The sequence below is a fragment of the Gymnoscopelus braueri genome (assembly GCF_963280865.1).
Source record: "Gymnoscopelus braueri genome assembly, chromosome: 4".
Lineage (NCBI taxonomy): Eukaryota > Metazoa > Chordata > Actinopteri > Myctophiformes > Myctophidae > Gymnoscopelus > Gymnoscopelus braueri.
This window is the reverse complement of record NC_137605.1, coordinates 31,793,778-31,819,910: the sequence shown is the minus strand read 5'-3', so window position 1 is coordinate 31,819,910 and position 26,133 is coordinate 31,793,778. Positions and strand designations below refer to the sequence as shown.

Here is a 26,133-nt window from a genome sequence, read left to right as displayed (position 1 = left end):
GTGAGCCTGTTGATCGACTGAGCACAGCTCACAAAGCGTCGCGATGCCACACACTGTGACCTTGTAGATCGGTTTTCAGCGTGTGATACCGGTGTGCAGGTATCACACTCTGAAGTATAAGTATAAGCATTGAGACAGATTTATATTTCATTTGGCACCGGTGTCTCGGAACTCAAGCGTTGCTTGTAGATCTGCTCATTTCATGTGAGACATGATGCGCAACCGAGTATAAATCAGACTTTACACTTTTATCATGTCCTCGGACTTTCTCTGAATGCGTCTCCCTCCTTGTTCTATTTCTGTCTGTCCCTCTCTCTCTTTCTCAATCCATCCCTTGTCTTTCCTCTCTGTCTGTTTCTCCATGAAACTCTCTAATGGCATGGTTAAAGTGTGTGTGTGTGTGGGGTGCGGGGGTTGAGAAATAGAGGGTAAAAGAGGGTTGACAGGGTGGATGGAAGAGAGGAAACGTGTAGAGAGCATGTGGGGAACATGGTGCAGAAAGGAAGAAGAGAGAGTATGTAAGCATGTGGCGAGCTGTAAAGGAAACAAAAGAACGTAAACACGGGGGAGCGGAGACAAAAAATAATGGGGAAACTGTATGTGTGTATTGGTATGTGTATTTATGTGCATGTTTGTGTGTTTCATCTTCTACTTTTGTGCGTTCTTGTTTTTCTTCCCTCTTGCCTCTTCTTCTCTCGTCGTCTCTTACAGAGCTCAACCCTACAGGTAAGAGCGAAGTAGTCCTTGTTAAAACAGTAGAGTTAGTAGTCGGATCTCACACACACACACACACACACACACACACACACACACACACACACACACACACACACACACACACACACACACACACACACACACACACACACTGAGTACTGTATATACAGGAAGAGACCGCGGCCTACTGTTTATGTTCCTGTAACATGATAGCTGAGAAGACGTAGAATGCACACACATGCACGGGCTTGTGCACACACACACACACACACACACACACACACACACACACACGCACACGTAAAGCCTGCAGGCTATGAGGCTTTGAAAAGTGCCAAAGAGACTTCATGAGCCTCTCAAAGAATCATATCACGTCAATTCACACTCCCATACTTCCCAGTCCCTCTATAGAGTAGGTAAATACAGCCCAGTTATCTTATACTGTGTATATTGGTTGTGCTCTCACAGAAATACCACTGTTTGAAGTATTACTCATGGCTGTATCATTTTTCGTACACACACAGTAGATCCATGTGTGCACACAATGTTGAACGCACGCACGCACGCACGCACGCACGCACGCACGCACGCACGCACGCACGCACGCACGCACGCACGCACGCACGCACGCACGCACGCACGCACGCACGCACGCACGCACGCACGCACGCACGCACGCACGCACGCACCATCCCACACTGTATGTAGTCTGTAGTCCAATAGCAGTGTTCCTAGTACTCAGCCAGTGTTTGTTTTAGTCTGTCTGTGTTTGTGTGCTTTGATACAGAGTAGGATGTCCTGCTATATAGCAGGATTAGAGACGTTTCAATAGTGTACACACTCACACACACACACACACACACACACACACACACACACACACACACACACACACACACACACACACACACACACACACACACACACTCTGTTAAAGCCACAGGTGAACAAAGTCAACCGTACAGAAAGAGCAGCTTATGCACAAGGCATATGCAGACACACAAAATTCTCACGTTTTCGGTGGCTCACACACACACACACACACACACACACACACACACACACACACACACACACACACACACACACACACACACACACACACAAACTAATACACTAATACACTAATGCACACACACTAATGCATGCTGTATCAGTACCGATCTGACATCACTGCAGCTGTGGTAAAAAAAACCTGATCTACTGGTGCTCTGTTCAAATAAATACTGTGGTCAGAGACAGACTACATGCAGACACACACTTAACATGGTCTCAGAGTCATGGTACTTACTTACAAGTAACTAAAAACTTATGTCCTCACTGATGTAATAAAGCAAGTACCAGCAGCAAACAACAATGTTTATCAACTTTTTTTATTACTAATCTTTTTAGATTGTTTCATTCAATTATCAAGAATCAACTTTATTGTCACATCACTGGTTTACAGGTGTAGAGAAGTGGGTTAAATTAGTTTTTGCATAAGCTCCACTTAATTGTTTTTCAGAAAGGGAGAAGAAGAAAAAGGTGGGGGGAGAGCTGGGAGAAATAAATCTAACATTAAAAAAGCATGTCAGAGAGAACATAAAAAACAGTATCTTACAATGAATGCACAGAATCTCCACGTATTCTCGAGAACTGTCCGACCGACCGACTTATAACTCGACACGCGTGTCGCCGCCGACCCGAGGGAGTGCAGTGTCCGGCGTCCAGTCGGTCGGTTCGGCTGTTGTCCATAACCACCAGAAAAGGCTCTGGCCATGGCCCAAATGAGCCAATAGAGAGTATGCACATGCGTCACTTTTCCACCGGGACACGCCCCCCCCCCTCATCTAGACTGAGTGGCAAAACATTGAGCAGCATGGAGCATTGGAGTTTGGAAGCACTTGTTGAAAATCACTCAACTGTCCTTTGTACCACCTGTTTATAATTTGCACATTATGCAGGAGGCAGCAGGACGTTGCATTATTGAAAACGAGCGCTTCCAAACAAGTCACTTAGAAAAATAATCACCTGCACGGAATTTATTGATGGATAGTAGCTCATAACATGTCTATCGTGGATTTTTATGAAACACAAACTTCGCAGATAGAAAGAGCATAATTTAAGCTTTCCGTACAGCTGCTATGTTGGTGAGTTTAACGTGTGTTTAATACAATCAGATGGGACTTTTCTGTTTGGATGTATGGGCTGTCAAGGCCAGAAAGTATTTTTTTGCCACTCAGTAGGCGTTACCGCATAACTTCCGGATACGATGATGTCACACTCATAGCCTCTATTGATTGCCATAGCAACCCCAGCCTGAGCTTGATTTGCCAAATTCCCCACACCTGTCGAATTCCCCACACCTGCCATTTAGGCCACATCCACACAGAGACGTTTTTAGGTGAATCCGCAAAAGTTTTTAATCGTTTAGACGTTTCGTCCACACGGAGCCAGCGTTTTGGGTCCGGGAATATGCTTATTTTTGAAACCGGGTCCCAGAGTGAATAACTCTGAAGACGCCACCCTTGCGTCTCCCTGTGTACACTTAAAGACGCATCTTTCCTGAACCGATGACGTTATAGCTTAACCCGCAGGCGCCGACCCCCCCCCCCCCCCGCATGCGCCGACCCTACAGACAGATGGTTACAATGGGTACTCTGACAACAGGTATAACGGGTATTGCATAACAGGGTGGGGCATGCATTCCCTATTTGGATTGTTCCCAACTTGCATCGTTCCCGTGTAGGCCGGTGCCCAACGGGCACTGTTCTAGTATACACAAAGCATAAGACCAGCACATACCGTATGTACATGAGGTTAAACATATAAAGTGGTAATTATCATTCATACCAGTACAGTAGGTGCATACGTTATAGAAGAGATTGTGTTAGTGTAGTAATAGTTCATCATTGTTGTAGTACAATGTAGACCCCACAATGAGCAAATAGTTTACCATAGAATCACCTCATCTGATTTAATACATAGAGATACAAGGTCAGGCACTGTCAGACACAAAACCATCCATCTTCTGTAACATAAGGAAACCTGCCCTGCTCTACTGCTGAGAACGCCACGTTAAGGGTCTCAATAACATGCAACGGAAAACATTTAAAATACTGCACAGTACTGACTGAAACAGTATATCAATGTAGTGTGATATCCCCAAACATACTGTAATAACTTACTGCCAAATGCACCATGATGTAAGTCTTAAGCCTGATTTATAGACTACCGAAGTCATGACGTCAAAACCGCTCCCCCCATGGGTCACAAATAAATGTTCCCAAAGATTATTACAACCTACTCGGGGCCATACATGTCGGGAACGATGCAAGTCGGGAATACAGTTGTGCAATACCCGTTATCTGATGTACTAGTTGTACCCGTTGTCAGCTCCACGCGCATTGCGCTTTGCTTTGTGCCGCCACTTTGATTCGCTTCCTTCATCTTTGACCAAAGCTCTCTTCATTTCCGTTTTATTTAATGCACCTTCTGTTCTCACCCACTTTTTTGTTGTTGTTGATAAAGATGCCTTCCTTCTCCTCCATCCCAACATTACTGCCATTCTATCACATTCTTCCATATTTAGGTTTTTCCTTCTTTCTGTTCCAATGCATACGCTGCCACTTATATTGGCTATGCGGCGCAAACATTACGCAAAGCTTGGCCAATCAGGGACTAATACTTGGTAAGCGGCACTATCGTAACGTGACGCCCTGTGAATCCGTGAAGCCAACAGTTGGCCAATCAGGAAAGCCGATGCATACAATCCACGAACTCAGAGCATTTGTGCGTCCTCCTCAGACAGATGCAGATATTCGTGGTTTCGATTCTCAGAAACCGCTGGTCTGGTCGAATTGCTATTGGGCGGGTTAGACCTTGGGGTCGAATGAGACAAACATGCCAGATTTGAGACCGTTTGATTTTAGTTAGGCCCGTGACACACAGACAGACACACACACAGAGATTTGGTGAATTAATTCAAGGATAAGAATGTATTCAATATAACAAAATATAATCAATCAAGAGCCACCTCCCTGACAGAATGAGTGGACTATTTTTTATTTCTTTTTTCTCTTTTCTTTTTTACTGTTACTGTTTACTGTTACTGTAAAGTTGACCGGAGGTCGAGACTCCAAAAACAGTCAGAAATCTTCCACTTCTCCTCCACCAAGTCAGTGCAGCTTTTTACAGTGCATGTATCGAATAACAAAAATAATGCTGGCCAAAAAATACGAAGATAACGAACTCAGGAAATTAATGCAAAACTTAACAAAAAGGTAACAGAACAAAACAAAGCGCACTTAGGCTACACCCCTATGAGGGGGCCCTGGCAGCTCTGACTGGGCTCTCTGCCTGCCCAAACATAACTGAAGCTCTGACTCTGCTGTCTCCTTTTTATAGGAGAGGATCCTACCACAACAGAGGCAGCAATTAACCTTCAAAAATAGCTTATCTACAAGCTGACAAATATAACATGAATAACCCAACACATAAATAGATATGGTACTTTCAGACTGAACCCCATTTTGTGTTTGAATTCATTTCCATAGATAATATAATACTTTGCCCATAAACATTGTGAAACACCCCTCCTCCTCTACAGTACATGGCACCTTCCACTGGGACCTCCCCTACTTAAGCTACATGGTTTGGTCCATGCTCTGTTTAGCAGTTCAACCCACAGTGCCAGTACTGCAGAGGAGTTACAGGTGACAAACAATGAGCAACTCCTTTTACCACAGGTTACACAATAAACTGAATGTTTTATCCCTGTAAAGTCTGTGTGAATTACTTGTGAATTTGTGAATGCATTCAACAGTATTGACATTATAGTATTGACATTTGGTTAGGACATATCTGCCACACTTCCCACAGTCACTGCTTCCAAACCGGCCGGTGGTCTTGATTATGAATCGGACGCAGCTGTGTGGTGTGTGTGTGCGTGAACTGCCCTTAACCCCTGTGTCTTTATATATAGGGCACGGGTTGCCCCGTGACAGTTACATTAAGGGAATTTCTTTATGGGACAATATCTTCATAATCCGAGGGTAGTGGCTTTGACATCAAACTTGGGTACTCTACTTTGTCGTACAATGGTGTACCATTTACTGTATTACCATACTGTGGTGTTTTTATGTGTGCGGACTACGGTTGGAAATGAGCTTTTAGCTAAATCCGGCATGTTTACACAAGATCATGTTCAGTTGATTCAATTCACGTTCATGTATTGAATGTTCATTAATGTGCATCGTCCCGTCTAAATAAACAAGTAAAGTTAAGTACAAAATAGCCTGTCCACAAGCTTGTAGATCTATGATTTTTGACGTGACAATGTTGTTCGACATTAAGTATAAGTATTATTAATAATGCTATTGTGAGCACAGGTACACACTTTTAAAAGTAAGTGACATAAGGACATAATCTGTATCTAATGATGTGAACACATCTTGTATTCATTTCCAATGGTGTATGAAGAGCAGCATTGTAACTATTACCACAACCAATATTATAATGTTGTGTTGAAAAGCGATGACAGATGTGCGCTGATGCAAAGTAGATGCAGGGATGTGTTGCAAATGACACATGCTTTATATCATGCTAATATGGTGTACTGTATATGAAATCATAGTGGCCACAGGTATAGTACCAGACATGCACGCACACACACACACACACACGCGCGCGCACACACACACACACACACACACACACACACACACACACACACACACACACACACACACACACACACACACACACACACACACACGCACACACACGCACAGTTATAGAAATACATACTCACACGCACATGCCGTTCATTCGCACACATGCATGCGCGCACACACACACACACACACACACACACACTCTGCAGGTAAATCCCAGTGCTGAAGGCTGTAATTTCACGGAGCCTTGGCAGAGCCTGGGAATATACAGGGATACAGTGGAACAAGACTAGATTTACACACACACACACACACACACACACACACACACACACACACACTGGTGACTAGTGAACGGCTGTGAACTTGAGATGGAAAAATGTTTCCCCTGGCCTTTTCCAGTCTCTGTCAGACCTCTCTCTACCCCCATCCTTCCATCTCTCTCCTGTTCTTCCTTGTTCACTTCTCCTCTGTCCATCCCTCTCTCATTCTCCATCCACATATGTTTTTATTGGTTTTTATCCCTTGGTTTTTTAAAGGCTGGCGACAGATTATGTTTTCGCCCCTGTGTGTGTCAGTATGTGTGCCTGGAGCGAATCTCCTAAATGCTTCACCATTCAGCGCCAGATCTTTTGTGCACACTGCCAGTAGGCCAAGGAAGTCACTCCACTTACACGTTTTTCAAATCAGCCTCAGGGTGGCACACAAGCCCGCTTGTATGTTTTGGTCTATAACTCTTGAACCGTAGGTCATACAATCAAAATTCCTTGGATCATGACACACACAACTCCCCAGATAAGCCACGCCCATTTCTAAATGTGACTAAATGTTTTGCCAATTTTTTTAATGGCATTTAGTTGTTTTTTTAACTCTAGTAGTGACCATTTCTAGTTCTTCCTATTTTTCTATACCAGCCTCTGTACTTCTTGTCCTCGCACTTATTATCTCTTTTCATCACCACCATTTCACTCCCTCTCTTTTATTGTAGCTAAGGTTTTATTTCTGCCAACCTCAGCACACCTCCTGCTTTGCACACACTTATGGTCTCCCCTCCCCTCATCTCCTCTCATCTCCCCTTGTCTCTCCTCTCCCCTCCTCTCCCTTCCCCTCCTCTCCCTTCCCCTCCTCCAGATGCTTGGACTAGAAATTTCCTTAACAACCAAAACAATCCTCCAGAAACATCGCCTCGGTCCCCGGGAGATGTTGATGTTGAGTCTCGAGTTCCTATAGGACAGTCCAACATGCATGAAATATGAATATCTCCAATGTTTGCCGTGTTAATAAACCCAGGGGAGGATCGTTTGGAGAGTAAGCCGTAGCGTTGATGTTTCTATCCTGTCTAATTTGCCGCGAGGGATCTTGGTGGAGGTGGGCGCCACTTAAAGAGGAAGTGGGCTGTGTTCTTAGCGTTGTTTGCAGGGAAGGAGCTACAAGGGAGATGTTGGAACCTCTGTTATCTTTGGGCTCCCAACCTGGAATCCAAGGCCCGGCAGGAGCCATTCACTTGTCATTTTATTTACTTTTTATAGCAATGAGTTGGTCTGTCTGACATCGTTGTTAAACACAATATAATGAAAGACTGTATATTAGTATTGCTTCTGGTTACCTCAAACTATACATTCCATGCATCTGGCATAATATGACATACAGTAGAGTATGCATACTGTATTCTATACATATTGTCTAGTCCATGTGTGCGTGCGACACACTCACTCGACCCAGAACTGGCCCTGGTCTCACTCCTCTGTCTCTCTGTCAGGTATTCCCCGGGTGGTCCAGTGTAAATTCTCTCTGCCCCTGCATCTGGTCTGTCTGCCCACCTCTCCTGCCAAGAGCGCCCAGTTCAAGATCACCGTGGACACCAACAAACCTCCTGTCAACCTCAACACTGTCTTCCCAGGTAACCTCCTGTCCATCTCAACAGTCTTCCCAGGTAACAGAGAGAGTAATCTCTCAAGAACAGATTCTGCTCTGCGTTGGAATCTGTCGTGAAGGTTCGTCATAACGTGTACACACTGGGCTACAAGTGTGCGTGCCTTCAGATCAGGAAGCAGGCCGCGCTTTACCCAATCAAATGTAGTGGGCGGGATTTACGTGTCCGCCGATCATTCCCCACTCGAAACCAACCGAAACTAATTTAACAATAGCGTCCGCGGAGCAGACAAAACCACGAAAAGATATTCACATTTTAACTTGCTCTTTTATCATAGAAACAAGTGGGCTTATAACCAAAACGATCCATGTTCTCTGGGAGAAGTGGTGTTAGTGTTCCGTGTAGACATATTGTTAGTGGGAATGAAAACATAGTCGCACCACCGGAAGTGAAACGCTGAAGGCAGACCAAAACCCCGGTTTCCTTGCGCACGGGTGCTACGTCGTCATTGTCCCAGAGCTAAGTGAGATAGTACAAACAGCAGAGGGCGCTGTTTTTCCTTCTCAATTGGTTCTGGGTTCCCAGATTGCAGAGAGAGAGACAGGCAGACATGTAGAGACTCCCTAGGATTGCCTTGAGGTGGTCCGGGGTGGTCCCTGATGGAGCTGTAACTCAGAGAGTGTACAAATGAAACCAAATGAATCTCAAAAACAATGAGGATTTACAGTACAGATTTAGTTCCCAGAGATAAAACAATATATGGTAAATGGTGCATTTATATAGCGCTTTTATCCAAAGCGCTTTACATAGATTGTGCATTACATTCACCCATTCACACACACATTCATACACCGATGGCGGAGGAAACCATGCAAGGCACCAACCTGCTCATCTGGAGCAATTAGGCGTTCAGCGTCTTGCTCAAGGACATTTTCGACACTAACTCTCTAATATACTGTATATATAAATAGGGTCCTTGAAATTAATTAAATTAGTTGATAATAATCACTGTTGGAGAGAGAGAGAGAGAGGGGGAGCGGGGGGATCCGAGAGAGGACCGATGGGGAGAAACCTGCTATTTATAGGTAATCATTTGTGTGAGTGTGTGTGTAGTCTACTTGTGTGTTTTTGTTTTTGGGTGGACAGTTACAGTGGGTGTGTGGATCAGCCCTGAGAATCCTGATCCTGTTCCCATGTGTTATCAGACATCTATAGCTCTGGCGTCTCCACAGTCTACACACTCTACTCTTACAAACACACACACAGACACACAAGACTAATGAGACAGTACCTGTGCTGTCTTGATTTGTGTTGTTTCATTGTGTGTGTGCAAGTACACAATACATCAAAATAAGTGGAAATAGCGTCACTCCAAAAAAACAACATATATAACACTAACTGAGATTATTGAATGTATTCAAGGACACATTTTCCTTTGTTTACTGTGTGTGTGTGTGTGTGTGTGTGTGTGTGTGCGTGTATGCACATGTTTGTGTGTGTATGCACGCGCATGTGCGTGATACCTGTGCAGACAGATAGGATATAGTGAGACAGTTCACCTTGGTTGGCATCCTGCATAGAAGCTGCATATCTCTATGCCATCACACTGTTGCCGTGTGTGTGTGTGTGTGTGGGGAGGTTTGGATGACAGGTTTAATATATGTTTACTTTCATTCTTTCTTTCTATCTGTCCTTCTTTCTGTCCTCTCTTTATATGTGTCACTCTCTTTATCTCCCTCCCACTGTCCATCGCATCTCTTTTTTCTCTATCTCGATCTGTATCCCCTTCCCTCGCTGTCACTTTGTCTGTTTCTCTTGCTTTCCATCCTTGCTCACTTCTTTTCTCTCTCTCTCTCTCTCTCTCTCTCTCTCTCTCTCTCTCTCTCTCTCTCTCTCTCTCTCTCTCTCTCTCTCTCTCTCTCTCTCAATCCAATGCTTCTGCCACTCTCTCCTTGCTTTCCATCTCCCTCTATCCTTGCAGAATTTGCACAGCAGTCAGAGGATAAGGAAGGGCACAGTCTGGCTTTCCAGTTCCTGTCAGGAGCCAGAGTCACCGTGCTGACCTCTAAGACCTCCCGTAAGCTCTACACACACACACACACACACACACACACACACACACACACATAAAAGACCCTGACATGCAATTCGAGAAAACGGCGATTGCAATGCGAGGGTGCGGACCAGCTCAGGACCCCTGGATGGCCGCCTTCCACTCCCTTTTGTCCAGCATCAGGGTCTGGAGCTCTGTAGTGTTGCTCTCTCTGCTGTCATGCTGCAGTGTGTAGGTGGTGCGGCTCCTTCCCCTCCTAGCTGTGCCTTGGGGTGGCTCCCACAGTGTCAGTTCACTTGAGATTTCCGGGTGCCTGACGCACTGCCCAGCCAGCCTCATCCTTCTGTCCCTGACCTTGTCCGTTACTTGAGTGAGGCCCCCGTAGAGGTCCATGCTTCAGATGTGATCTTCCCATGTGACATCAAGTGCCATGCATAGTATTCTTGTATATACGCCATCCAGGGCCTTTTCCCGCTGGACTGTGAGTGTCCGTGTCTTGGTCCCGAACAGCAGTATTGACTTTACTGAAGCCACGAACATCCGCCTCTCCAGGTCATCTCCCATCTAAGAATTTGTACTTTAGAACCTTGTGCGTCACTCCAGCTTTTGCCACACTTGATGGTAGCCCTGGCCCACTGGTACTCATTCATGGTGAACGGTCCATCAGATACTGTATGGGTAGGTCGTGGAAGACGGGAGCTAATCGAGCCATCCTCCCACTCGGCTGCAGGAGGATTTTCCCAGGAGCTTATTGAAATGCACGTAACAAAGTTTCCACGCGTTCCTCTGCACTTAGTCCCCGACCCGTATCTTGGCATACATGAGAAAGGTTTCTACCGGAGATGTCATTGATTAGCTTCCAGCTCTGGCCATGCCTCTGGTTAACATGTGCCTTCATTGGTAAATGGTAAATGGTGCATTCATATAGCGCTTTTATCCAAAGCGCTTAACATAGATTGTGCATTACATTCACCCATTCACACGCCGATGGCGGAGGAAACCATGCAAAGGCACCGACCTGCTAATCGGGAGCAATTAGGGGTTCAGCGTCTTGCTCAAGGACACTTCGACACTAACTCTGGGGGAGCCCGGGATCGAACTGGGAACCTCGCGGTTCCCATCCGGCAGCTCTACCAGCCACTCTACCCCTGAGCCACTGCCGCCCCTCTTCAACCTCCCTGACCACCCTATCATGGCAACACCCATGCATGTACTGTGCTGTCTTTAAAGGTGTCTTGGTGTGTGTGTGTGTGTGTGTGTGTGTGCGTGCGTGCGTGTTCCTGGTCAGAGCGCTACCGTGTGCAGAGTGACAGCTTCGAGGACATGTGGCTGGTAGTGAAGGAGCTGGTGCAGCGTTTTGACCTTCACTTCTCCAAGCTGGGTGTCCAGGACTTCAGGAACAGCTTCACGGGACCACTGCCCCTGGCCGAGTACTTCCAGGCTGTAGACAAACACTTCCAGGTACAAAACAAGCCCTCTTCACATCAGGGTCGGGTTTTAATTCATATTCAAACTGATGCTTCTTATTCCACAATGTTCGGTTGTCGACGTGCCCTCGAGCAAGTCACTAAACAGGGACTGGACCCTGTGCTCTTATGTCTCTTATGATGACAGGAAGGAGATACTAATAGACAAGTTTCAGCCATTTTAATATAACAATCAATTAAAATGTGGTAGTCCTCTCCTTAATAGTTTGAATTTACTCTGGCTAAGTGTGTGTGTGTGTGTGTGTGTGTGTGTGTGTGTGTATGTGTGTATGTGCGTGCTTTCCAGCTGCGTTTGAGTGCTCAGAGGTACCAGGACCTCCTGTCAGAGCGAGCGGTCCAGTTCAGAGCCATCCAGCGACGCCTACTGACCCGCTTCAAGGACAAGACCCCCGCTCCGCTCCAGAACCTGGACACATTGATGGAGGGCACCTACCGCCAGGTCAGACACACACACACACACACGCACACGCACACACAAATACACACAGGCGTACACAGGTGTCACTGGTGTAAGAGGTTTTTAATCTCTTAATTTGACTTCCCAGTCAGATAAAGGTTTATTAGTATTATTTATTTGAGACCAGAGTAGTCAGGGATTCGTTGCCCGGTTTAATCTGTTAGTCTGTTTTCATTGGTCAAAATCTAGATTCATAGTTAACTTGCAACTGATCCAACTACACATGGCTATAGACCATGTACAGTATCTCACACGCACGCACGCACACACACACACACACACACACACACACACACACACACACACACACACACACACACACACACACACACACACACACACACACACACACACACACACACACACATACCATATACTCTCATATTCAGTCTCACATACCCACAGACGGCCACGCATGTATCAGTGTGAAGCACCCACAGACACACACACACACACACACACACACACACACACATACACATACACATACACACACGCACGCAGACACACACACGCACACACACACACACACACATACACACACACACACACACACACACACACACACACACACACACACACACACACACACACACACACACACACACACACACACACGCACGCAGGCACACACACGCACGCAGACACACACACACACACACACACACACACACACACACACACACACACACACACACACACACACACACACACACTCCCACGCGGCGATGCGGTAATACCATTCACTGGTGTTGATTTACGGGGTGATGGTCCTCGTCTGCTGATTTATGCACTTCCTGTCTGTAGCTGATTAGCTGTTAGCTCACACCCCAACGGTATACTTAGTAACACACACACACACACTCACACACATTTTTATTACTATACTTGTGAGGACATTAACATTTTAGGACGCCGATTTTATGAATGGCATTTTTACCATTGCTGGCCGTTTTTCACCCTAAGCCAACTTGACAAGTATTAATCAGACATATAACTCCAACCCCTAAACCGAGCTTCTAAATGCCCTTACCCTAACCCTTACCCCCACCTGAAGCCTTTCTTAATTGTAAGCCTATAACACTAAGGCCGACACATGCGCAGCCATTCACATTTAAACACATACAGGCAATGTACTGTACATGTGCACATAGATACATAATATTGTAACTCATAGACATTGACATTTGCAGACATAATGCTGGCATAAAGTACACTGTATACTTTTACTTGAAGCTTTTGTTGATACAGGTCATTGTACACTTCTATCCTGTATGTGCAGTGCCTCGGTTGTTTGGATTGTGCTACAGTATGGTGAAGTGCGTGCGTGTGTGTGTTTGCACGCATGCATAGTTGCGGCCTGCGTGTATGTATCAACTGTAAAATCCTGGGTGTTAGCGTAACTCTGAGAGCGGGTAAATGGAACCAAGTGGACCCGTACAGGGTCCACTTGGTTCCATTTGCACACTCTCAGAGTTAAATAGTTGAGGTTGGATTCTTCCTTTTGTAAAACAAAGCAGCCTCATCAAACCTTTGTACAACCTCAAGCCCTTTGTTTAACTCTGAGTTATGGGAGCGTGGAGCTGTGTTTAGTGTCACTGTGGTATTCCGTGTGCGCACACATGTGCACATGTGCGTGCGTGCACTAGCACGCCAGGACGCTCGTCTGCGTGTATTTGTGTATGATAGATGCAAGTGTTGGGTTTGCGAGTGCATAATGTGGCTTGTATTGTTTGCCAGTGTGATTGTGTTGCGCCCACTGCATCATTGTGTACTCGTGTCTGTCTGTGGTTGACAGTGTTTTATATGTCTGTTTGTGTTTGGGTATGTTTGTCTGTGTGTATGTGTGTGTGGGGGGGTCTGCCTGTCTGTGTGTCTGTCTGTGTGCGCGCGCGTGCTTGTATGTGAGAGAGTGTCTTTCAGACTTTGTGTCAGTCAGTGTTTCGAATCGCAGTTACAAACCTGACCAATGAGAATTGCACATGCACAGACACTCCCCCTGAAACATAGACACCATGTAATGTATTGTGTTGTTATTTATTATGAATTCATAAACACTGAATGTCATTCAGAGACACAAAATCATGTAATCAAAGGATGTTAGGAAAACGGTACATGTGAGTGACTGTCTCGTAATATGTGTCTATGTGCATGTGTGTCTCTAAAATATGCATCTTTTTGTGTCTGTGTGTGTGTGTGTGTGTGTGTGTGTGTGTGCGCGTGCGCGTGCCTGTTTGGGTGTGTAATGGTGTCATCTCGTCCCTGCTTCCATGCCGTTGTAAAGTGATGGTTCCTTGCCGTTGGTGTTTACTCTAGAGACCGACTTGGCGAGTGGTTGGTTCCACCATTCATTAGGCTCTCGTTAAGCACAGTGAGCCCATGTGACATCATTACTTCATTAGCAGTGCAACGTGTCAGTACGTCACCATTTGGGCATTTGTGATCGAAACCATGCAGCGTCCTCTAAAAGGTTTGCTAGGATATTATAACAGTACATTCATTTAAGATACATAACATTTGTTTTGAGTGTAACTTGTACAAAAGATAAGCAATGAGCTTTTTATCTCAGTACATCACAGTGATATCCATTGCTGGGTGACTACAGTAACCAATTAAATGTCACTTTGTTTGGGAACCCGGTCCAGAAGAGTCAACTCACTGTATTTCTGTTTCAAGTGTTCCAAAAATGGAAAGAATAGAGTAAATTATTAACACATTGATTGCCAAGATCGCATCGATGCGTTCTTTCAAATCCATCGCTTGAGTGCCAGCATTCAAAAGAACGCATTGATGCGTTCTTTTGAATTTTCATTGTTTAATCTGTGATCGCACGGCTGTGTTTATTTCTCATCAGCACTTTCGTTTTCCACTTACTGTACGTCACACTCACCCGGAGCCGGATGTAAAAAAAAAAATTAATTTCCGGGTCACATTGTTTTTCTCCGGTCATTTTCGTCCAGAATAGGGAAAAACACGGTTTTTCACACGGTATAAAAAACTATTATACTAACAGTCATCGTCTTCGTGTATCACATCGTTTTCAGGCCGATCAGCGGACCAGGGATTGTCGAAAACATAACATCCGGTGAATGACAGGATATGACGTGGGCCTGTTTGGGAGGGGGCGAGCGAGGTGATCAATGTGTGGATTTGCTGCTCTCTACTGGTGGAACTGTCGTACGTGCTTGACACCACAATCAGAGAATTTATTTGAATGAAAAATTACAAAACAAAAAAAATAAAAAACACGCAAATTGCTGGCACAGGGGTGAGTACATTATGAATAAACTCTGGCAGTCAATGTGTTAAGGTGCCCATTTTACTAGCTCAATCTCAGCGCAACATAAAACTTTACACACAAGCTACAGAAATATAAACCAGCTCTATCATTAAGGAAATTAATTGTCTTCAGTCTTTTTTTTATGGCACTGGGTGCAGTCATTACAGTGATGATTACTCTTCTTTTTTCTTTTTTACCAACTCAACTTCTGGTCGAGATCAGCCCATTGGAAAGTTTTATATGGATCACACTATAGTTCTGGTTGACAGCAATCTCCATTGGCTTCAAACACCTCTTGCTTTCCTTACTCTCATTCGAAATCATGATTTATAGTCCTGTTGTACCTTTCCCACATGTGAGAGTGGCATAATGCCCTCTGTCTTGGTGGCTACGCTACCTCTCCTCAGGCAAACCTTCTCTTCTGATGTCACATCACCCCCTCTCTCTTTGGCTGCTCCTTCTTCCCGCCATCCACAGGCCTCGCATGCGGGAAGTTTCTGACACACTATACACATTGTAATGTATACACGCCCGCTATAATGGAGGCTATCGACGGCTACTCGGAAGAGTGATGAGTGCGTCAAATTAATAATTCATGTCTCTGGATAGGAGTTATATGGCCTTTTTGAGGGTCGGGGGGAGGAGGGGGAGGCTGACCTGGGCCAACTCAGCAGTTTTTTTGTCCGTCAATAGTCTAGTCAATGGTTGGCATTGGAAAAGACGTAGACGGGTCATCTGGTGTTGGACTGTCACCTCCTTATGCTGAGCATCAAGTTGACTTGGGACTTCCACTGTGAAATCCTGATTGTTAATTGAACTCTGAGACCCATAAGGTTCCATTTGGTTGCATTTGTACACTCTCTGAGTTACAAATGGATGAATTATCACTGAGAATTTGACTGTGTGTGTACTGTACATCATCCAAAGGTTTTTGTTGACAGTGCTGTTCCACATTCTGTTCCGTTAACCACATCCACACCTGTATGAGGTGCCTAATAAAAGCCAGCTGCTGTTTGTCGTGGTTGCAGTTTCAGCACATGACTCAAGGTGGTCAACAGTAACTCTTGAAGGAAAGATGAGCGTTGCATTAACCCTGACATAAATGTTTCCCAGTAGGCAAAGAGGCTATCAGTCCTTTGACAAGCTCAACGTTTTGAGAGAGAAAATGGCGAGGTTGTTTACCTAACGTGTGACCGCAGCTCCATGCTAGTATTCATGCCGTGCTTAAGGATAACAATGGGAATGGTATGTGTGGACAATTAGGAATGTTGGTGAACTAGCCACCTCTTTCATTTAAAGCTCGGAGGAATGTCGGCTTGGTAATTTTTTGTGTGTCAATCTTGCACGTGGGGGATTTCCCCCCTTGGTTGGTCGTATGTGCCCATACACGCAGTGCCTGGCCATCTCCAAAGCGCCACGAGAGATAAGAGGAGAGAGCGCCCTGCGAGAATACGATGTGGTCTGGAGTGCATTTATGCAGAGGAGGGATAATATTTCCATTGTTCATTCTCCCTTCACGGGCCTATATTTTATTCATGAAGCCTGGAGTGCTGTGCTATAACATCTGTCTGTCTGAGTGTGTCAGGGCAGGAAGCTAACTTCTCCTCCACCGGCCACGGTTGCCGGCGGATTCCAAAATACACCATTACACTATTATAACTATATTACCAGCCGGATATTATTTTTTACAACAGAATATGACCTTCTGAACAATGGCTGTTTACCTGCCAAAGTGGTTGGTAGAGTTGACAAGCCTACCCCGCCACAGACAGATTTACCGGCTCTGTGTGTATGTGTGTGTGTGTGTCTCTGAAGGGAGTTAGTTTGGCTAGAGGTGTCTGTTTCCTCCACCTCTCCTCCCTGTCAGTCCTTAAAAAGCCATTTGTCTTCCTGGCCCTTGTGCTTTACGCTTTCCCCTTTAACTGGCCTTTGATTAATCTGTGGCAGGCACCCAGAGGTTAGTCAGAGGACAAGCTGAACCCAATATTATCGTTCCACAGCTAGCGCATTATCCTCATTTACATTTTACCTTTTAGGTACTTAGCTGATGCTCTTATGACTTACAATGAGTTCAACCATGGAATGTAAGCCGCTAGCGGCCTTCAACTGTAGAGTATTAAGGGTCAGAGCCAGAGGTCCCAGATTATACTGCTAGTTATTCTAGAATGAGCGCATAAAACCAAACATTTAGCAAACCGCTTGGACTACAAATAGAATAATCAATAATCAGGCGCTAAGGAGATAGATGGAAGGGCAATGGGGCTGGGGCATGTGAGAGCAAGTACAGTGGGAATAATGGACAGGAGGGGGTGTGTGCGTGCGCAGGGGTTTCAGAGAAAAAAAAGTTAGTGGAAATAGATTCTGAGAGTCTATGAGGGGGCAGTTGAAACCAAGGGGGCTTTAGGTTTGCACAAATATTTTTCAGTCAGTGTTTCCGCTAAGGTGAAATCTCCGCCGTTTGTTAGTGTTAGCATTAGCGCGCTAAGCTAGCCCGGCGAGCGGTGCTGTCTGGGAAGCGGAGTTTGCCGACCGAATGGAGGCTCCCTGTAATTATCAGTTCAAACGCTGGAGGTGGGCGGCTAGCCCAGCTGACTGACTGACAGGCCGGAGCAGGGCCTCTCGTCGGCCCACTAATGGAGGCCTCTGGCAGACAGCACCTTGATTTATTTGGCCTCAATTTGAGCTCTAAACATGGCTAAACAGGGCTAAACACAGATCCTACTGTGGACCTGAGGCCCTATGCCATTAATGGCCGGGCCTCTCTCTCTCTGATATGTGTTTCTGTATGTATGTGTGCATACAAGCACGTGCACACAACATATCTATATCTATATTCAGTATATAGTATGTATGTGTGTGTATACTGTATCATTCACATACACATGTATTTATTATGTTCAAGTGTCGTGTGTGCATACAGGGTAGCGTTAGAGAGTGTGTGTGTGTGTGTGTGTGTGTGTGTGTGTGTGTGTGTGTGTGTGTGGGGGGGGTGATGGGGTGGGGGGGGGTCCAATGTGAAAGACAGGCTCTCAGTTGCCATACATGTTTGTGTACCAGATGAAAGGACCACAGGGACTTGAGGGACTTCCTCTATTTCTGCCCCCCCCCCCCTCTCTCTCTCGTTCTCTCCCTGTCTGTCTCACAATCAATCACACACCATCACCACCGAGGGATCTTCCTCTCTCCCAGGAACACTCACATTTACACTCATCAGCTGACATACGTGGACACATGTATGTACGTACGTACGTACACACACACACACACACACACACACACACACACACACACACACACACACACACACACACACACACACACACACACACACACACACACACACACACACACACACACACTCACTCACTCACAGAGAGGATGAATGCTCTACATAGTGGGGTCATGGTGGTCTGGTATGCTTTTACTCAGACAGTCTGTTTATGTGACTGTCTGTCTTATCAATGAAAGGCTGTCTTTCATTCAGCTGACTGACACTGCCGTGTGTGTGTGTGTGTGTGTGTGTGTGTGTGTGTGTGTGTGTGTGTGTGTGTGTGTGTGTGTGTGTGTGTGTGTGTGTGTGTGTGTGTGTGTGTGTGTGTGTGTGTGTGTGTGTGTGTGTGTGTGTGTGTGTGTGTGTGTGTGTGTGTGTGTGTTTGCGTAGTGTGTATCTGAGAAAGTGAAAGAGAGGGAAAGATAGAGACAGTGGCTGTTAAAACTTCCAAAAGTGTGTGTAGCGTGTGTTCTACACGCCACACACACTTAATTACCAGAATTACTGAACCAATTCATTGTCATTAAAGAAAGGATACACAGTACTGTACGTCAGGTGCGAGTTGTTGGTTTGTTTACATTAACTAGGTCTATGCCCAATTGGGAATGCCCCTGGCAATACCAGTTGTACCCAAGATTGTCAGATTACCCGATATACTCATTGTACCCATTATCAGAGTACTTAGTGTAGTCCCCATTATCATAGTTCTACTTGGAGGCCAGTCTATGACGTCAGTACTATGATGTCATAATGATGACGTCATTGATCTCCAGTATGTGCAGAAAAGGGACACAGACAAATAGACAAATACAGAGATCTCCATATGTTGGCTTAAAGGGGACACAGATAGACAGACAGATACAGAGATTTGTGGTTTTATAGATATATCTGGACAACTGCCAATCTGGCCCACTTGACACTCCCTCAGTTCCCCTGCGATACGCATGGCAATGAAGTCAACTGAGATACGCAGGGCCGGGGACACACAGACAGACACACACACTCAGAGATAAAACAGACATCCACATGCTGTGACCGTATATTTCAATCATGTAGAAGGAAGAAAATCTTCAAATAGCAACAAAGCCCATCTGCAAGCTCACAATGCTTCACATGCTTGAAGATCCGCTATTTATGTCTAATGTTTACCTGCTATGACATCCTCAGAATAGGGACTCTATGGTGCATGTGGTTAAACTCCTAACTTGCTAGCATTACATATAACAGCAGGGTAATGCAATGGTCAGAACACTCTGGGATCCAGCTATAGCCAGTAGCCACTATTAAGAAATCAGTGTCTTGTCCTCTTGCATGCAAACAAAGGTGGGCTTTTAGAAAATAACTCATGGGCTGTGACCACATTATAGACAACATACAGTAGTCCCTCACAACTGTCCAAAACAAATAGACAAAAGACACTGGATCTGAGAACATTTCATCTTTCTTTCATTCCTCTTTTTCCTCCCAATTTCATGCCAATCCCCAATGTTCCCCACACACATGTAGTCCCTGTCATTGCTGACCTCTACATTTGGTCTTGTGGGAGGGTGTAGACAAGCATGTGACTCCTCCGTACACGTGAAGCCACCAGCGGCTCTTTTCACCTGACAGTGCTTACCTATTTCTTCTCTCTGCTGAGCAACCTGTAGGAGTCACTAGTGCAGTGACAGATATCACCCTCCCCTACCAGCCTCCCACCCTAGAACACAGCCAGTGCTCAGTGGAGTGCCTGGCCACGCGGGATGCCCCGCAGCGGATTCGAACCCCTATAGTCTCGGTGGTGGTGGGCAGGAACTTTTCCCCTGCGCCAAGCCGAATGCCCCAAGATCTGAGAATGTTTCTGACTCATTAGATATCAAGGTGTGTGTGTGTGTGTGTGTGTGTGTGTGTGTGTGTGTGTGTGTGTGTGTGTGTGTGTGTGTGTGTGTGTGTGTGTGTGTGTGTGTGTGTGTGTGTGTGTGTGTGTGTGTGTGTGTGTGTGTGTGTGTGTGTGTGTGTGCGCATGGCAGGTTGTCGTAGGCTGTCTCATGCCCCCTGGGGCAGTCCACGGTGGGAGAGACCGAGACAGACATAGAGAGAGGGTGGGAGGGAGAGAGAGAGAGAGATGTAGAGAGAGGAGGCGTGGAATTTTAGTCTTTTATCTCCTGATGAGGAGCCACAGCAAAGCCTATCTCTGCCAGTCTGCACACACACACACAGACCCCCATAGGGTGGAAGCCAGGTGTTTGCCCATAGGGAGACAGGCAGGCAGGACTGTGGGAGGAAATGGAGGGGAGGTAGATAGTGCAGGACAGGATACACTCATCTGCTGTTCTCTATCAACCACACCAAGGTGCCCTGCCTGGAGACTCCACCCCCCCCCACACACACACACACACACACACACACACACACACACACACACACACACACACACACACACACACACACACACACACACACACACACACACACACACACACCTGGACTGGTGGTGTTACTGGGAGCACTAGGGGGTTATCACTGGCCTATCATATGTAGTCCAGGTGTTCCCAAACTTTTTTTGCTTGAATTTTGATGTCTCCCCGGGTACCAAAAATAGCGGGGAAAAAAGGGTCCCGACCCACTGTTTGGGAACCACTGATATAGTCCGTCAGAGGGATGGAGGTTGGAAGCAGTGGAAAGGAGGGAGTATCGGACAGATAATGAGAGGAGAGATAATGAAAGGACAGATAGTGAGAGGACAGATAGTGAGAGAGATAGGACAGATAGTGAGACGAGGGGGGGGGGGGGGGGGTAAATGGACACAGTACGGATGAAATGTGAAAAGAGAGTGATGCCTAATCATCGTACATAAATATACATCATTTGTATGACAAAGTATAAATCAGGCTTGATGAGGGAGGAAGGGACTGAGAAGTGGAGAGGATGAGAGAGGAGAACAAAAAGGGAGGCGAGAGACTGGGAGAAAGAGAGGCGACAATAAAGGCTGTCCTCGAGTCTCCTTCCTGCCCTCTGATCCAGCAGCTGAAGGAATCAAAGAATAACGCTTCCTTTTATTGTCTCCTTAAAAAAAATCTATTGATCTCATTTCATCTTTTATTGCTTGACTCTCTGCCGCGCTCTGCTCCGGATCCTTTTGGAGTTAAGAAGAGATATATTCATCTTTTAAAAGTTTGTGAAGTCCAGGGCTATCTATCTACTATATTTGGAGACGTCTAAGGATGAAAAATTGAAAACAAATGGGAGAACAGGGAATGAAGAGGAAAGTAGTTACTAAAGAGATTAAAGCGGAGAATGGGAATTTGGCTAGTGTCCTAGGCAGATAATAAAAAATAGCCTGAGGAAACTGTCATAATTATATCCAAGCCCCCTCCATTCAGAACATCACAAAGTGAGACGCTTCATTAGTTTAACTGGACGGTTGTTTCTACTGAGGGAAATAACCACAGTGAAAATACTAGTTAACTTATTAACAGGTGCGACAGCATGGCTGGTATTGTTTTCACCTTGTACAGTACTAGAGGTCCGGGCGCCCTGCCCCCTAGCCGCGCACAGGGCTCTAGTAGCCTGGCCCGCACATCGGAGGCCCGAACCTCTAGAGTTCGACACCGCGGGGTGAAGGGCTCGCTTATTTTGGGGTTGTTTTGATTAACCTGGTTGCTTGTTTCTCTCGCTAAACCTGGCAACTGTATGTCAAGAATTGTTATTAATGTGGTTGAAATACATCGCGGACCGCTTGGGGGTCGGCGGACCCCCGCGAAACATCGCGGACTCCTTCGGACCCCCGCGAAACATCGCGGATCCCTTGGGGGCCCCACTAAACATCGCGGACCCATTGGGGGTCCCTGGAGACCTAGTGTGGTCTAGCTCTGAGATTAATGGAGTACACAGACATTATCGCGACTGACTGTGTGCAAGGGAGAAAAAACGAAAGCGAAAGCAAAGTGCAAGAAGCAAACGAATTGTGTGTGTGCATTGCTTGTTAGTCGCGCGAAACCTGGCAACCCTGTGGCTGCGTGCAGCTGCTCCGTTGCAGACAGGCAGAGGCACAGGCTTGCAGAGGCAAAGACTCGGTAGGACCGTATGAATGAAATCAGAATTTGTCACGTGATAGCAATCTGGGATCCCAGGTAAAAAATAAGGAAAAACAGCGCCCCCAGCGTTTTCCATTTAGCGCAGCTCTGAATCTGTTCTGAGAGATTACCGTAGTGCTGATTAGAAAAGGGTTTTCAGCTATTTGACCAGTACCTCATCAACATCAATTGTTGGTAATTTCTCTCATGTCATCCATCGTACCATACACAACACTTTGACGTCACAGCTGGTGTGAATCCATCGCAAGAAGAATGTTCATGGGTCTTCAACATGGGGTCTGTGACCCCTAGGGGGTCCTCAAAGTTACCAGAGGGACACCAAATTGTTGTGTGAACTTATTATTATCAAAGATAATTAAAATAAAAACCTGTGAAATACTTCAAATAGTCCCACATCTCTCAACAGTCAATATTTGCTCATTTGGTGAGCTAGCTTTGAAAGCCTCTTATTAAGTTGCATGGAAGGAAGCAAATAATAATAATCAGAAGATGAAGGGGCAGAGGCCCAGTTATAAAACACAATTTTGTACAATATAATAGTAGGGGTGGAGGTCCCTGCTCACTGGAAGACCCCTGCTTTGATTTTGCATTTAATTTAACTGTTGCAGCCTCGTCACTACTGATGGACCACCAACCATCATTTGGTGTTTTTCTTCTAAAGGAGTCTAAAATACTGAATGTCTTTAGCCACTTTAACCCTGGCATCAACATTTTGAAAAAGGTTGGAAAATAGCATATCTACTGTACAAGCTCCGTGCAACGCATTTTGAACTTCTACTGTAGATCGGCTATTTATTAAATCAATTAGAATTGTTTTGGTTTAACAATGGATTCTTGATCCTGGCCACTGTGTCTGGTGGATACACGTTTTTCTGCCCTGCTTGCCTGGTGTCTTGTTGCTAGGGACACAGTGGTGATCTATAAGTCAGCCATATTGGAACAGTGTCACACTGGGCACAGATTAGTTAGATACAGATTATAGATCAAAGCTTTCATTGTGCAGCTTTCATAAGTAATAGTTAAACATTCAAATGAAGATGAACTTAAAACAAATGTATTTTTCTTTTAATTCTTGTACCAGTTTTGTTAAACACTTGTCTGTTTTAGATATGTGTGAAACCTGTGTCTTTATTTTCAAAAGCCAATATAGTACTATTCCAGCATTAAGGTTGTAACCACTTTCAATCTAGCTTGCTTATTTTGGGCATGTCATAATGTATGGAATTTTTCAAATAGTTCAGTATAAAATAGGGCATTTAAGCTTGAGAAGTTTAGTAATGCCATGCTACCAGGGGAACGGAATCAGTGAACCTAGTGCCTAGTGTCTTCCCCCACTGAGCTAAACAAAGCTAGTAATAATTGTCTTATTAGCTCTAAAGAATGTTGATTCTATCACAGAGATTAAGCCTAAAAAGAATGTGATCAGGCACCCTAATGCTTCTTTTATCCCCGCCACAGGGCACTTGTGCGTTACGGCGCATTTAGCAGCCTAATCTCATTGTGTTCTACTGAGTGTTAGCATTAGCATGCTAATCTCATTGTATAATGTTGAGTGGCTCCTCGGCCCCTAGTCAGTGGAGACTAAAGGAGTCCAACACTGGAGCCTTGCAGGTCTTTGTCCAAACCAGCAGGGACTCTGTCTAATAATAGTCCTGACTGAAGTCAGACTGCTAAATGGGATTACATACAAACCGTATTACAACATGTTACGCATGCACGCACACACACGCACTGACGCACGCACATGCGCGAGCACACACACACACGCACACACGCACACACGCACACACACACACACACACACACACACACACACACACACACACACACACACACACTGGCACACTGGTGGACAAACCTGCATGCACACACACACACACACACACACACACACACACACACACACACACACACACACACACACACACACACACACACACACACACACACACTGATACACATAGTGGCATGCTCCAACACAGACATACACTGTCTACACACGGCAGAGGAAATTTACCTAATCTGATTCTTGATTGATGAAAAAAAATCTATTTGATAGGAAATGCTATGGCAACCCTGTGTGTGTGCATGTGTGCTTGCTTGCATGTGTGTGTACTGTATGCGTGCGACTGTGCGTGCGTGCGCGCGCGTGCGTGTGTGCGTGCGTAGACACATATTTGTTCATGACCAGGAATGCTGCTGTCTGTTTGACTTGCTGTATTGATGTAATGCAGCGTGTGCTCATGCATGTACTGTGATTCCATGCCATATTCACACACGCACACACATTATGATGAACGCAATGAGCTCAGGAATGTAAAAATGTGTATCTATGTGCGCACGTGTGTGTGTGTGTGTATGTGTGTGTGTTTGTGTGTTGTGGTGTATGACTGATCACCTCTCCCACTGCACTTTCTCCAAAGTCAACATGTCTGTGAGGTGTGTGTGTGTGCGCGCACGTGTGTGTGTGTGTGTGTGTGTGTGTGTGTGTGTGTGTGTGTTTACGCTAGTGCATATATGAGGCTTCCGCCTTGCAGACAATGGCTGATTTATAAGATTACACATATTTGCTCTGTAATCTCTATGTGTGTGCGTGTGTGGGTGGGTGGGTGTGTGTGTACATGCGCGTGTGCAGCCAGCCTTGCGACGCCAAGCCGAGGATATTTATCTTGTTTCAATGAATTCCCAGAGTTCCCGTCGTTTTTCTCTCCTGCTTTAGTCGTTTTTCTTTTTTGCTCTCGTCCTGAGTCCTCCTTCATTCAAAGAGTCCATTGAGAGAAAAGCAAACAGGCAAGGCAGGGTAAAAACGGAGCGACATGCCAATGCTACACACACACACACACACACACACACTCACACTCACACTCACACTCACACACACCACATAAACATGGCAAGGGTGTGCACGTTTGTAACTTTGTGGATGCAACTGTGTTTGTTTGCTCAAATCAGTTTTAAAAGTTTGTGTGTGTGTGTGTTTGTGCGACTGTGCGTGCGTGCGTGCGTGCGCGCGCGCGTGTGTGTGTGTGTGTGTTTATAGAGTAGTGGTCACATTACAATGTCCTCATTGTGACGCTTCATAGCATCAGTATTCTAAACAGAGCTGAACGTTAATCTTGCATCACAGAAAGTGTGCAGCTCTACTATCAGCATATTAGCAACATGATAGCATTCACTATGATGTCATTCCCCTTCCATTAGCATTTCTAGCCTTTTGTTAGCATTAGCTTTCAGGTGTCATTAGCGTTTGCGACATTAGGATTCT

The 26,133-nt window shown here is 45.5% G+C and overlaps 1 protein-coding gene across 1 annotated transcript in view; it reads left to right on the top strand.

The window, feature by feature from the left end:
* Positions 1-26,133, top strand: part of bbs9 (Bardet-Biedl syndrome 9) — a 226,504-nt gene that overhangs the window by 61,827 nt on the left and 138,544 nt on the right. Inside the window, exons 15-18 of the mRNA XM_080425602.1 lie at positions 8,131-8,271; positions 10,226-10,321; positions 11,586-11,758; positions 12,071-12,223. Of these exons, the coding sequence (XP_080281728.1) occupies positions 8,131-8,271; positions 10,226-10,321; positions 11,586-11,758; positions 12,071-12,223 (563 nt within the window). The remainder of the gene's footprint in view (positions 1-8,130; positions 8,272-10,225; positions 10,322-11,585; positions 11,759-12,070; positions 12,224-26,133) is intronic.